The sequence below is a fragment of the Oncorhynchus masou genome, unplaced genomic scaffold (genome assembly GCF_036934945.1).
Source record: "Oncorhynchus masou masou isolate Uvic2021 unplaced genomic scaffold, UVic_Omas_1.1 unplaced_scaffold_2079, whole genome shotgun sequence".
In the NCBI taxonomy this organism is placed as follows: domain Eukaryota; kingdom Metazoa; phylum Chordata; class Actinopteri; order Salmoniformes; family Salmonidae; genus Oncorhynchus; species Oncorhynchus masou.
The window spans coordinates 48,343-63,342 of NW_027016909.1; the positions used below are offsets into that span (position 1 = coordinate 48,343).

At 44.9% G+C, this 15,000-nt stretch overlaps 1 protein-coding gene across 1 annotated transcript in view; it reads right to left on the reverse strand.

Moving 5' to 3' along the window:
• LOC135539332 (ALK and LTK ligand 2b-like) overlaps positions 1–15,000 on the reverse strand; it is a 22,678-nt gene that overhangs the window by 2,135 nt on the left and 5,543 nt on the right. The window contains exons 2-5 of the mRNA XM_064965153.1: positions 14,141–14,461; positions 12,782–12,835; positions 12,345–12,425; positions 186–259 (exon numbers count right to left, since the gene is read on the reverse strand). Of these exons, the coding sequence (XP_064821225.1) occupies positions 195–259; positions 12,345–12,425; positions 12,782–12,835; positions 14,141–14,405 (465 nt within the window). The 5' untranslated portion in view covers positions 14,406–14,461 and the 3' untranslated portion in view covers positions 186–194. The remainder of the gene's footprint in view (positions 1–185; positions 260–12,344; positions 12,426–12,781; positions 12,836–14,140; positions 14,462–15,000) is intronic.

Sequence of the window (15,000 nt, forward strand, 5' to 3'; positions counted from 1 at the left end):
AGAGGGAAGGAAGAGGTAGAGAGAGGGACGAGGGAGAGTGAGATGGAAGAGAGAGAGAGAGGAAGAGGGAGACAGAAGGAGGGAAGGAGGGAGAGAGAGAGAGAGAGGAAGAGGGAGACAGAAAGAGGGAAGGAGGGAGAGAGAGAAACAGAGAGAGAAATGTAGATGATCTTCCATAGTCTTACCAGGGTATTCTACCTCTCTGTACACCTCTGACTGCCTGCCAGTCTGGTGAGAAGACGGGCACACCTCTTATAGTCTGAAAAACAACAACAGGTCAGTCTACAAACAACAACAGCAATGTTTTGAATAACTGACAAAATGCCGGAATGCATCGTTGTTATCATTTAGAAAAAAAATAAAGATTAACAATAATGACTGTATAAAATAAATAATAAAATACTGAGTTATATTGTGTGATCCCCCCAAAAAATGTGAAAATAATTGTACACCAATACAATTGCTCAGAGAAAGAGAATATGTTTAACAAGTAATACTTATTTTTATTGAAAGATAGGGGTAAAACGTATTGACAATCAATATCTCACCCAGCGAGGACAACGCCACTGAGCTTTTATCTAAATTGTTTTAGGAGTTAGAGAAAGCGCATCGGGAGAGATCTTAGACTCCGTACAGAATCGGACTGCCCTCCGCAATGCAAAGCACAGGTTGTCAATGGCTTTAAGGTCCAGAGACATTGTAAAATGTTGATTTTGTGGCCAATTTCCATTAGAACGATAAGAGAAATTCATAGAATTCCATGTGAATTCACAACGCAGATGTGTTGCTACCAGCAACGGTCTAGGTCTCAGGGTGCGTCCCTTTAAGATGGTTAAGCATTGTACCTGTAACTACCGTTACCATGCCTTGATTCCAACCTCGAAAAGTTTGCATTTCCTTCCCATTTAACATCTCAAAGTATTGGACTTTGCTGCTGTCGCTCGCCTTTCTCTGACATATTTACAACTGTTAACGACGATGACGTAGAGGTGGAGAGTCGACCGACTGTCAAAATTCAGTATTTTCAGAGACGAAAGAGACGGATTAGTTGCCGTGCTTTCGAGAACACAAACACATCTTTCATAGCGAGCTAGAGAGAGAGAGGGGAGCGGCACGGTATAGGAAGGTCAGGCCACCAGCCACTCGGCCCATCTATCGGCAATCAATAGCTGTATCTCACACTGGAATGCCAGCGCGAGGGAGAGAGAAGAGGGAGAGAGAGGAAGGAGCAGGCAGGCCAGCTTTGGCAATGTTAACATGTGTTTCCCATGCCAATTGCCCTTGCCCTTGAATTGAGAGGAGGGGGCAGGCAGGCCAGCGTGGGGGAGAAAGAGGAGGGGGTAGGCAGGCCAGCGTGAGGGAGAGAGGAGGGGATAGCCAGGCCAGCGTGAGGGAGAGAGAGGAGGGAGTAGGTAGGCCAGCGTGAGGGAGAGAGAGGAGGGAGTAGGCAGGCCAGCGTGAGGGAGAGAGAGGAGGGAGTAGGCAGGCCATCGTGAGGGAGAGAGAGGAGGGAGTAGGCAGGCCAGCGTGAGGGAGAGAGAGGAGGGAGTAGGCAGGCCAGCGTGAGGGAGAGAGAGGAGGGAGTAGGCAGGCCAGCGTGAGCGAGAGAGAGGAGGGAGTAGGCAGGCCAGCGTGAGGGAGAGAGAGGAGGGGGTAGGCAGGCCAGCGAGAGGGAGAGAGAGGAGGGAGTAGGCAGGCCAGCATGAGGGAGAGAGAGGAGGGAGTAGGCAGGCCAGCGTGAGGGAGAGAGAGGAGGGAGTAGGCAGGCCAGCATTAGGGGAGAGAGAGGAGGGAGTAGGCAGGCCAGCGTGAGAGGGAGAGAGAGGAGGGGGTAGGCAGGCCAGCGTGAGGGGAGAGAGGAGGGAGTAGGCAGGCCAGCGTGAGGGAGAGAGAGGAGGGAGCAGGCAGGCCAGCGTGAGGGAGAGAGAGGAGGGAGTAGGCAGGCCAGCATGAGGGAGAGAGAGGAGGGAGTAGGCAGGCCAGCGTGAGGGCAACCAGTGAAGAACAAACACCATTGTAAATATAACCCATATTTATGTTTATTTATTTTCCCTTTGGTACTTTAACTGTTTGCACATCATTACAACACCGTATATAGACATTATATGTATGACTGTATATATATATAGATATTACCGTATATAGACATTATATGTATGACTGTATATATATATATATATATATATATATATATATATAGATATTACCGTATATAGACATTATATGTATGACTGTATATATATATATATAGATATTACCGTATATAGACATTATATGTATGACTGTATATATATATAGATATTACCGTATATAGACATTATATGTATGACTGTATATATATATATATATATATATAGATATTACTGTATAAAGACATTATATGTATGACTGTATATATATATATAGATATTACCGTATATAGACATTATATGTATGACTGTATATATATATATATAGATATTACCGTATATAGACATTATATGTATGACTGTATATATATATATATAGATATTACCGTATATAGACATTATATGTATGGCTGTATATATATATAGATATTACCGTATATAGACATTATATGTATGACTGTATATATATATATATAGATATTACCGTATATAGACATTATATGTATGACTGTATATATATATATATAGATATTACCGTATATAGACATTATATGTATGGCTGTATATATATATATAGATATTACCGTATATAGACATTATATGTATGACTGTATATATATATAGATATTACCGTATATAGACATTATATGTATATATGTATATATATATAGATATTACCGTATATAGACATTATATGTATATATGTATATATATATAGATATTACAGTATATAGACATTATATGTATGACTGTATATATATATATAGATATTACCGTATATAGACATTATATGTATGGCTGTATATATATATATATAGATATTACCGTATATAGACATTATATGTATGACTGTATATATATATATATATATATATAGATATTACCGTATAAAGACATTATATGTATGACTGTATATATATATATAGATATTACCGTATATAGACATTATATGTATGACTGTATATATATATATATATAGATATTACCGTATATAGACATTATATGTATGACTGTATATATATATATATATAGATATTACCGTATATAGACATTATATGTATGACTGTATATATATATAGATATTACCGTATATAGACATTATATGTATGACTGTATATATATATATATATATATATATATATAGATATTACCGTATATAGACATTATATGTATGACTGTATATATATATATAGATATTACCGTATATAGACATTATATGTATGACTGTATATATATATATATATATAGATATTACCGTATATAGACATTATATGTATGACTGTATATATATATAGATATTACCGTATATAGACATTATATGTATGACTGTATATATATATATATATATAGATATTACCGTATAAAGACATTATATGTATGACTGTATATATATATAGATATTACCGTATATAGACATTATATGTATGACTGTATATATATATATATAGATATTACCGTATATAGACATTATATGTATGACTGTATATATATATATATATATAGATATTATCGTATATAGACATTATATGTATGGCTGTATATATATATATAGATATTACCGTATATAGACATTATATGTATGACTGTATATATATATAGATATTACCGTATATAGACATGTCATTTTCCATATGATTTTGGAACGTCTGTGAGGGTAATGTTTACTGTTCATTTTTATTGTTTATTTCACTTTTTAAAATGTTCTATTTCACTTGCTTTGGCGAGGTTAACATACGTTTCCCATGCCGTTAAAGCCCTTAAATTGAATTGAACATTTAGAGGAGGGGGCAGGCAGGCCAGCGTGAGGGAGAAAGAGGGGGGGGGGGGGGGCAGGCAGGCCAGCGTGAGGGAGAAAGAGGAGGGAGAGAGAGAGGAGGAGGCAGGCAGGCCAGCGTGAGGGAGAGGAGGGGGGCAGGCAGGCCAGCGTGAGGGAGAAAGAGGAGGGAGAGAGAGGAGGGGGCAGGCAGGCCAGCGTGAGGGAGAGGAGAGGGGGGGCAGGCAGGCCAGCGTGAGGGAGAAAGAGGAGGGAGAGAGAGGAGGGGGCAGGCAGGCCAGCGTGAGGGAGAAGAGAGGGGGGGGCAGGCAGGCCAGCGTGAGGGAGAAAGAGGAGGGAGAGAGAGGAGGGGGCAGGCAGGCCAGCATGAGGAAGAAAGAGGGGGAGGGGGGCAGGCAGGCCAGCGTGAGGGGAGAAAGAGGAGGGAGAGAGAGGAGGGGCAGGCAGGCCAGCGTGAGGGAGAGAGAGGAGGGGGCAGGCAGGCCAGCGTGAGGGAGAAAGAGGAGGGAGAGAGAGGGGGGCAGGCAGGCCAGCGTGAGGGAGAAAGAGGAGGGAGAGAGAGGAGGGGGCAGGCAGGCCAGCGTGAGGGAGAAAGAGGAGGGAGAAAGAGGAGGGAGAGAGAGGAGGGGGCAGGCAGGCCAGCGTGAGGGAGAAAGAGGAGGGAGAGAGAGGAGGGGGCAGGCAGGCCAGCGTGAGGGAGAAAGAGGAGGGAGAGAGAGGAGGGGGCATGCAGGCCAGCGTGAGGGAGAAAGAGGAGGGAGAGAGAGGAGGGGCAGGCAGGTCAGCGTGAGGGAGAGAGAGGAGGGGGCAGGCAGGCCAGCGTGAGGGAGAAAGAGGAGGGAGAGAGAGCTCAATGTAATTGAAGAATCCATAGACTCTAACCACTTCTGGGAAAATTGGAAAACACTAAACAAACAACAACACGAAAAATTATCTATCCAAAATGGAGATGTATGGGTAAACCACTTCTCCAATCTTTTTGGCTCTATAACAAAGAATAAAGAGCAAAAACATATACATGATCAAATACAGATCTTAGAATCAACTATTAAAGACTACCAGAACGCACTGGATTCTCCAATTGCATTGATTGAGTTACTGGACAAAATAAAAACCCTCCAAACCAAAAAGGCCTGTGGTGTTGATGGTATCCTCAATGAAATTATCAAATATACAGACAACAAATTCCAATTGGCTATACTAAAACTCTTTAACATCATCCTTAGCTCTGGCATCTTCCCCAATATTTGGAACCAAGGACTGATCACCCCAATCCACAAAAGTGGAGACAAATTTGACCCCAATAACTACCGTGGAATATGCGTCAACAGTAACCTTGGGAAAATCCTCTGCATTATCATTAACAGCAGACTCGTACATTTCCTCAATGAAAGCAATGTACTGAGCAAATGTCAAATTGGCTTTTTACCAAATTACCGTACAACAGACCATGTATTCACCCTGCACACCCTAATTGACAACCAAACAAACCAAAACAAAGGCAAAGTCTTCTCATGCTTTGTTGATTTCAAAAAGCCTTCGACTCAATTTGGCATGAGGGTCTGCTATACAAACTGATGGAAAGTGGTGTTGGGGGTAAAACATACGACATTATAAAATCCATGTACACAAACAACAAGTGTGCGGTTAAAATTGCCAAAAAACACACACATTTCTTCACACAGGGTCGTGGGGTGAGACAGGGATGCAGCTTAGCCCCACCCTCTTCAACATATATTTCAAAGAATTGGCCCGGGCACTAGAAAAGTCTGCAGCACCCGGCCTCACCCTACTAGAATCTGAAGTCAAATGTCTGCTGTTTGCTAATGATCTGGTGCTTCTGTCACCAACCAAGGAGGGCCTACAGCAGCACCTGGATCTTATGCACAGATTCTGTCAGACCTGGGCCCTGACAGTAAATCTCAGTAAGATCAAAATAATTGCGTTCCAAAAAAGGTCCAGTCACCAGGACCACAAATACAAATTCCATCTAGACACTGTTGCCCTAGAGCACACGAAAAACTATACATACCTTGGCCTAAACATCAGCGCCACAGGTAACTTCCACAAAGCTGTGAACGATCTGAGAGACAAGGCAAGAAGGGCATTCTATGCCATCAAAAGGAACATAAATTTCAACATATCAATTAGGATTTGGCTAAAAATACTTGAATCAGTCATAGAGCCCATTGCCCTTTACGGTTGTGAGGTCTGGGGTCCGCTCACCAACCAAGACTTCACAAAATGGGACAAACACCAAATTGAGACTCTGCAAAAATATCCTCCATGTACAACGTAAAAGACCAAGTAATGCATGCAGAGCAGAATTAGGTCGATACCCACTAATTATCAAAATCCAGAAAAGAGCCGTTAAATTCTATAACCACCTAAAAGGAAGTGATTCCCAAACCTTCCACAACAAAGCCATCACCTACAGAGAGATGAACCTGGAGAAGAGTCCCCTAAGCAAGCTGGTCCTGGGGCTCTGTTCACAAACACACCCTACAGAGCCCCATGACAGCAGCACAATTAGACCCAACCAAATCATGAGAAAACAAAAGATAATTACATGACACATTGGAAAGAATTAACAAAAAAACAGAGTAAACTAGAATGCTATTTGGCCCTACACAGAGAGTACACAGCGGCAGAATACCTGACCACTGTGACTGACCCAAACTTAAGGAAAGCTTTGACTATGTACAGACTCAGTGAGCATAGCCTTGCTATTGAGAAAGGCCACCGTAGGCAGACATGGCTCTCAAGAGAAGACAGGCTATGTGCTCACTGCCCACAAAATGAGGTGGAAACTGAGCTGCACTTCCTAACCTCCTGCCCAATGTATGACCATATTAGAGAGACATATTTCCCTCAGATTACACAGATCCACAAAGAATTTGAAAACAAATCCAATTTTGAAAAACTCCCATATCTACTGGGTGAAATTCCACAGTGTACCATCACAGCAGCAAGATGTGTGATCTGTTGCCACGAGAAAAGGGCAACCAGTGAAGAACACACACCATTGTAAATACAACCCATATTTATGCTTATTTATTTTATCTTGTGTCCTTTAACCATTTGTACATTGTTAAAACACTGTATTTATATATATAATATGACATTTGTAATGACTTTATTGTTTTGAAACTTCTGTATGTGTAATGTTTACTGTTAATTTGTATTGTTTATTTCACTTTATATATTAACTTTATATATTATCTACCTCCGTTGCTTTGACAATGTTAACACATGTTTCCCATGCCAATAAAGCCCTTGAGATGAATTGAATTGAATTGAGGAGGGGGCAGGCAGGCCAGCGTAAGGGAGAAAGAGGAGAGAGAGAGAGGAGGGGGCAGGCAGGTCAGCGTGAGGGAGAAAGAGGAGGGAGAGAGAGGAGGGGCAGGCAGGTCAGCGTGAGGGAGAAAGAGGAGGGAGAGAGAGGAGGGGGCAGGCAGGTCAGCGTGAGGGAGAAGAGGAGGGAGAGAGGAGGGGGCAGGCAGGTCAGCGTGAGGGAGAAAGAGGAGGGAGAGAGGAGGGGCAGGCAGGTCAGCGTGAGGGAGAAAGAGGAGGGAGAGAGAGGAGGGGGCAGGCAGGTCAGCATGAGGGAGAAAGAGGAGGGAGAGAGAGGAGGGGCAGGCAGGTCAGCGTGAGGGAGAAAGAGGAGGAGAGAGAGGAGGGGGCAGGCAGGTCAGCGTGAGGGAGAAAGAGGAGGGAGAGAGAGGAGGGGGCAGGCAGGTCAGCGTGAGGGAGAAAGAGGAAGGAGAGAGAGGAGGGGGCAGGCAGGTCAGCGTGAGGGAGAAAGAGGAGGGGAGAGGAGGAGGGGGCAGGCAGGTCAGCGTGAGGGAGAAAGAGGAGGGAGAGAGAGGAGGGGGCAGGCAGGTCAGCGTGAGGGAGAAAGAGGAGGGGAGAGAGAAGAGGGGCAGGCAGGTCAGCGTGAGGGAGAAAGAGGAGGGAGAAAGAGGAGGGGGCAGGCAGGTCAGCGTGAGGGAGAAAGAGGAGGGAGAGAGAGGAGGGGGCAGGCAGATCAGCGTGAGGGAGAAAGAGGAGGGAGAGAGAGGAGGGGCAGGCAGGTCAGCGTGAGGGAGAAAGAGGAGGGAGAGAGAGGAGGGGCAGGCAGGTCAGCGTGAGGGAGAAAGAGGAGGGAGAGAGAGGAGGGGGCAGGCAGGTCAGCGTGAGGGAGAAAGAGGAGGGAGAGAGAGGAGGGGGCAGGCAGGTCAGTTTGAGGGAGAAAGAGGAGGGAGAGAGAGGAGGGGGCAGGCAGATCAGCGTGAGGGGGAGAAAGAGGAGGGAGAGAGAGGAGGGGCAGGCAGGTCAGCGTGGGGGAGAAAGAGGAGAGAGAGAGAGGAGGGGCAGGCAGGTCAGCGTGAGGGAGAAAGAGGAGGGAGAGAGAGGAGGGGCAGGCAGGTCAGCGTGAGGGAGAAAGAGGAGGGAGAGAGAGGGAGGGGGCAGGCAGGTCAGCGTGAGGGAGAGAGAGGAGGAGAGAGAGGAGGGGGCAGGCAGGTCAGCGTGAGGGAGAGAGGAGGGGGCAGGAAGGTCAGCGTGAGGGAGAAAGAGGAGGGAGAGAGAGGAGGGGGCAGGCAGGTCAGCGTGAGGGGAGAGAGAGGAGGGAGAGAGAGGAGGGGGCAGGCAGGTCAGCGTGAGGGAGAGAGAGGAGGGGGCAGGAAGGTCAGCGTGAGGGAGAAAGAGGAGGAGAGAGAGGAGGGGCAGGCAGGTCAGCGTGAGGGAGAAAGAGGAGGGAGAGAGAGGAGGGGGCAGGCAGGTCAGCGTGAGGGAGAGAGAGGAGGGGCAGGCAGGTCAGCGTGAGGGAGAGAGAGGAGGGAGAGAGAGGAGGGGCAGGCAGGTCAGCGTGAGGGAGAAAGAGGAGGGAGAGAGAGGAGGGGGCAGGCAGGTCAGTGTGAGGGAGAAAGAGGAGGGAGAGAGAGGAGGGGGCAGGCAGATCAGCGTGAGGGAGAAAGAGGAGGGGAGAGAGGAGGGGCAGGCAGGTCAGCGTGGGGGAGAAAGAGGAGAGAGAGAGAGAGGAGGGGCAGGCAGGTCAGCGTGAGGGAGAAAGAGGAGGGAGAGAGGAGGGGCAGGCAGGTCAGCGTGAGGGAGAAAGAGGAGGGAGAGAGAGGAGGGGGCAGGCAGGTCAGCGTGAGGGAGAGAGAGGAGGGAGAGAGAGGAGGGGGCAGGCAGGTCAGCGTGAGGGGAGAGAGAGGAGGGGGCAGGAAGGTCAGCGTGAGGGAGAAAGAGGAGGGAGAGAGAGGAGGGGGCAGGCAGGTCAGCGTGAGGGAGAGAGAGGAGGGAGAGAGAGGAGGGGGCAGGCAGGTCAGCGTGAGGGAGAGAGAGGAGGGGGCAGGAAGGTCAGCGTGAGGGAGAAAGAGGAGGGAGAGAGAGGAGGGGCAGGCAGGTCAGCGTGAGGGAGAGAGAGGAGGGAGAGAGAGGAGGGGGCAGGCAGGTCAGCGTGAGGGGAGAGAGAGGAGGGAGAGAAGAGGAGGGGCAGGCAGGTCAGCGTGAGGGAGAGAGAGGAGGGAGAGAGAGGAGGGGCAGGCAGGTCAGCGTGAGGGAGAAAGAGGAGGGAGAGAGAGGAGGGGGCAGGCAGGCAGAAAGAACTGTAAAGTGAAGACACCTGAATAGGGGCTGAATTCCTGTCCCCGGATGACAAGGACAGCTACATGGATTAAACCATGACAGAGTGGTGGGGGTGTTTGTTTCCTTTGGACTATAAGGGTTCTATGTGAATACAGTGTAATTGATATTTAGATGGTTCGTCATGTCTGGGTAGGTAGACAAAAAAAAAACATTTTTAAAGGTTAATTTTAAGTGGCAAAACTATAAAGTTCTCTCTGCATAAACACATTTGAACGCTATACGTTTCTTATCTGCTATCCAATCACAAGCCTGAACAAATACAGACAGACCAATCAGAACACATCTTTACCATCTCCCTCTAAGTATGATCTCGGCGAGTCTAGCCAGCTATATATATATATATCCCATTTAGCAGACGCTTTTGTCCAAAGCGACTTACAAGTCGGCTGGGGCCACTACTTTTACATATGGGTGGTCCCAGCGGGAATCGAACCCACGACGCTTGGCGTTGCAAGCGCCGTGCTCTACCGACTGAGCCACACAGGACATGGGATGCAATGGGATGCAATCAACAACAAAAAACAACACTGTCAGAAATGTTAAAGTCACAACGTTTTCACACCCTTTGATTTTTCCCTTTTTTAAAAAAAAAACATTTTTATTTTGTTTCATCCTGAATTTAAAATGGATTTATGTGTTGTGTCACTGGTCTGTACACAACACCCCATAAATGTCAAAGTGGAATTATGTTTTTATACATTTTTACAAACTCTTTCAAAATGAAAAGTTGAAATGTCTTGAGTCAATAAGTATTCAAGCACTTCGTTCTTATTCAAGCCTAAATACGTTCAGGAGAAAAACTTTGCTGAACCAGTCAAATAATAAGTTGCAATAAATAGTGTTTAACATGATTTTTGAGTGACTACACATGTATGTGTTCCCAACACATACAATTATATGGAAGATCCTTCAGTCGAGCGGTGAACTTCAAACACAGATTCAACCACACAGACCAGGTTTTCCAATGCCTCGCAAATAAAGGCAACTATTGATAGATGGGTAAGAAGAAAAAAAAGCAGACATTGAATATCCCTTTGAGCATGATGGTTATTAATTACACTTTGGATGTTGTATCAATACACCCAGTCACCACAAAGATAAACATATTTCCACTTTCACATTATGGGGTATTGTGGGTATGCCTGTGACACAACATCTCAATTGAATCAATTTAAAATTCCGTCTGTAATCCGACAAAATTTAGAAAAAGTCAAAGGGTATGAATACGTTCTGAAGGCACTGTAAGTGTAATGATTAGCATAGAGTCAACACTTCACCAGAGTCAACACTTTACCAGAGAGTCAACACTTCACCAGAGTCAACACTTTACCAGAGAGTCAACACTTTACCAGAGTCAACACTTTACCAGAGAGTCAACACTTTACCAGAGTCAACACTTTACCAGAGAGTCAACACTTTACCAGAGAGTCAACACTTTACCAGAGAGTCAACACTTTACCAGAGTCAACACTTTACCAGAGAGTCAACACTTTACCAGAGAGTCAACACTTTACCAGAGAGTCAACACTTTACCAGAGTCAACACTTTACCAGAGTCAACACTTTACCAGAGAGTCAACACTTTACCAGAGTCAACACTTTACCAGAGAAGGAACACTTTGTCAGAGTCAACACTTTACCAGAGAAGGAACACTTTACCAGAGAGTCAACACTTTACCAGAGAGTCAACACTTTACCAGAGAAGGAACACTTTACCAGAGTCAACACTTTACCAGAGTCAACACTTTACCAGAGAGTCAACACTTTACCAGAGAGTCAACACTTTACCAGAGTCAACACTTTACCAGAGAGTCAACACTTTACCAGAGTCAACACTTTACCAGAGAGTCAACACTTTACCAGAGAGTCAACACTTTACCAGAGGCAACACTTTACCAGAGAGTCAACACTTTACCAGAGAGTCAACACTTTACCAGAGTCAACACTTTACCAGAGAAGGAACACTTTACCAGAGAGTCAACACTTTACCAGAGTCACCACTTTACCAGAGAGTCAACACTTTACCAGAGAAGGAACACTTTACCAGAGAGTCAACACTTTACCAGAGTCAACACTTTACCAGAGAGTCAACACTTTACCAGAGAGTCAACACTTTACCAGAGAAGGAACACTTTACCAGAGTCAACACTTTACCAGAGTCAACACTTTACCAGAGAGTCAACACTTTACCAGAGAGTCAACACTTTACCAGAGAAGGAACACTTTACCAGAGTCAACACTTTACCAGAGAGTCAACACTTTACCAGAGAAGGAACACTTTACCAGAGAGTCAACACTTTACCAGAGAGTCAACACTTTACCAGAGTCAACACTTTACCAGAGAAGGAACACTTTACCAGAGTCAACACTTTACCAGAGTCAACACTTTACCAGAGAGTCAACACTTTACCAGAGAGTCAACACTTTACCAGAGAAGGAACACTTTACCAGAGTCAACACTTTACCAGAGAGTCAACACTTTACCAGAGAAGGAACACTTTACCAGAGTCAACACTTTACCAGAGAGTCAACACTTTACCAGAGAGTCAACACTTTACCAGAGAAGGAACACTTTACCAGAGTGGGAAAGCCCTCGGCTGCAGATAAACATTACCCTGGCTTAGTTTCCTCTTCCTCCTGTGTGTGTGTGTGTGTGTGTGTGTGTGTGTGTGTGTGTGTGTGTGTGTGTGTGTGTGTGTGTGTGTGTGTGTGTGTGTGTGTGTGTGTGTGTGTGTGTGTGCGTGCGTGCGTGCGTGCGTGCGTGCGTGCGTGCGTGCGTGTGTGTGTGTGTGTGTGAGCATTAATACTCACAGGCAGGGATGGTACAGTCTCTGGTGTTGTGGTATAGTCTATAGAAGTGTTTCCTGCACCTTGGATTAAAGAATAGAGGACCTGGAACACAGATACAAGGGTTACAGTGGTCCACACACACACACACACACACACACACACACACACACACACACACACACACACACACACACACACACACACACACACATTAACACACAAACTATCTCAGTCCTGGGCAACTCCAGTCCTCGAGGGGGAGACACACCTGATTTAAAATAATTGAATTTTTTAACAGAAGATCATGATTAGTTGAATATTAGAGTCAGGTGTGTTAGCTGGGGTTGGGCGCAAAATGTGACACCAATCAGTCCCCCCTCCCCCTTATCCTCGAGGGCTGGAGTTGCACAGGTCTGGCACTAACTGTCAGTGACACACAGAAGCGGACAGTGTCTGACCTGTTAGGTGTTTGAGGAACTTTTCTTTTTGTCTCAGGTCTCTGGGGAACACCTCTGGGACGACAGGGAAACAATCAATTCAGACCCCATGCATGGTGGACTGGAGGACAATATGTCACAAAAATGGTGTTTTTTTGTGTGTTTTTTTTTGTTGCCATCCACATCGCCACGTCCACTAGCGTTTTCTCTTCAGCAGCGGAATTTAATAAGTCACCTATGATGTGTTCGGTATGGTTAGACTAGTCACTAATGGTTAAATAACTCACCTACGATGTGTTCTGTATGGTTAGACTTGTCACTAATGGTTAAATAACTCACCTACGATGTGTTCTGTATGGTTAGACTTGTCACTAATGGTTAAATAACTCACCTACGATGTGTTCTGTATGGTTAGACTTGTCACTAATGGTTAAATAACTCACCTATGATGTGTTCTGTATGGTTAGACTTGTCACTAATGGTTAAATAACTCACCTACGATGTGTTCTGTATGGTTAGACTTGTCACTAATGGTTAAATAACTCACCTACGATGTGTTCTGTATGGTTAGACTTGTCACTAATGGTTAAATAACTCACCTATGATGTGTTCTCCATGGTTAGACTTGTCACTAATGGTTAAATAACTCACCTACGATGTGTTCTGTATGGTTAGACTTGTCACTAATGGTTAAATAACTCACCTACGATGTGTTCTGTATGGTTAGACTTGTCACTAATGGTTAAATAACTCACCTACGATGTGTTCTCCATGGTTAGACTTGTCACTAATGGTTAAATAACTCACCTACGATGTGTTCTGTATGGTTAGACTTGTCACTAATGGTTAAATAACTCACCTATGATGTGTTCTGTATGGCTAGACTTGTCACTAATGGTTAAATAACTCACCTATGATGTGTTCTGTATGGTTAGACTAGTCACTAATGGTTAAATAACTCACCTATGATGTGTTCTGTATGGTTAGACTAGTCACTAATGGTAAAATAACTCACCTATGATGTGTTCTCCATGGTTAGACTTGTCACTAATGGTTAAATAACTCACTTATGATGTGTTCTGTATGGTTAGACTTGTTCACTAATGGTTAAATAACTCACCTATGATGTGTTCTGTATGGTTAGACTAGTCACTAATGGTTAAATAACTCACCTACGATGTGTTCTGTATGGTTAGACTAGTCACTAATGGTTAAATAACTCACCTACGATGTGTTCTGTATGGTTAGACTTGTTCACTAATGGTTAAATAACTCACCTACGATGTGTTCTGTATGGTTAGACTTGTCACTAATGGTTAATAACTCACCTATGATGTGTTCTGTATGGTTAGACTTGTCACTAATGGTTAAATAACTCACCTATGATGTGTTCTCCATGGTGAGACTTGTTCACTTCATTCCCCTCCTTGGTCTCCAAGGTGAACTCCTGTTTTTTGGCGGGGTAACGGACGTGTACCTGGTCCTGTTGCCGAGTCAGACGCACCTTGTCCATGATGAGCTCCAGGAGGTTGTGTCCGTCCGTCCGCGCCCCTTTGCTCACGTCCAGGAAACTCTGTTTGCAGAAGCCAGCAGTCAGCAGTAGGACCAGCAGCGCCAGTAGGACCGGGATACGCAGGGCGCTCATCGCTCCTACCCCCCGGGGGAGCACGCCTTCCCCTCGCAGAGTCACCTCACACTACCCTGAAAACACACACACAGACTGTTGGTAAGGATCTTCCAAACTGCCTTTCTAAGCACAATTCAACATTCAGCATAGACAAGCCGTGAACGACAGTTGACCTCAGATAAGTTTAGAAACAGTCTCCCTCCAGTCATAAGAAAACAGATGATCCACTGTCTCCTCCTGCTCACAAAAACAACACCTCCTTTCCACTGATGGATCATGGTATGAATCGGAATCTGTGTCTGATGAAAACCAACCCGTTATTTAAAGCTATATAGCAGCAGTTAGGGCTGGGCGATGTGGCCGAAATATCATATCACAATATTTTCTCTGTTTTCTCGTTTGCAACAAGATCTCATGGTTTGACTTCAGATTGCGATGTTTTGTTCACTTTCTCCAAACGTCAAAAGTCAAAGTAGTTATTGTTTTTCTCAACCCGTGATTCAATTTAAGACATGAATTCCAAATGGTTCAGTTAAGAGTCAAGGTTAAGGTTTGACACAAGAAAAAAGGACTGAAACAGAACATGTGACCCTCGGAGCCGGAGCTTGAGGCT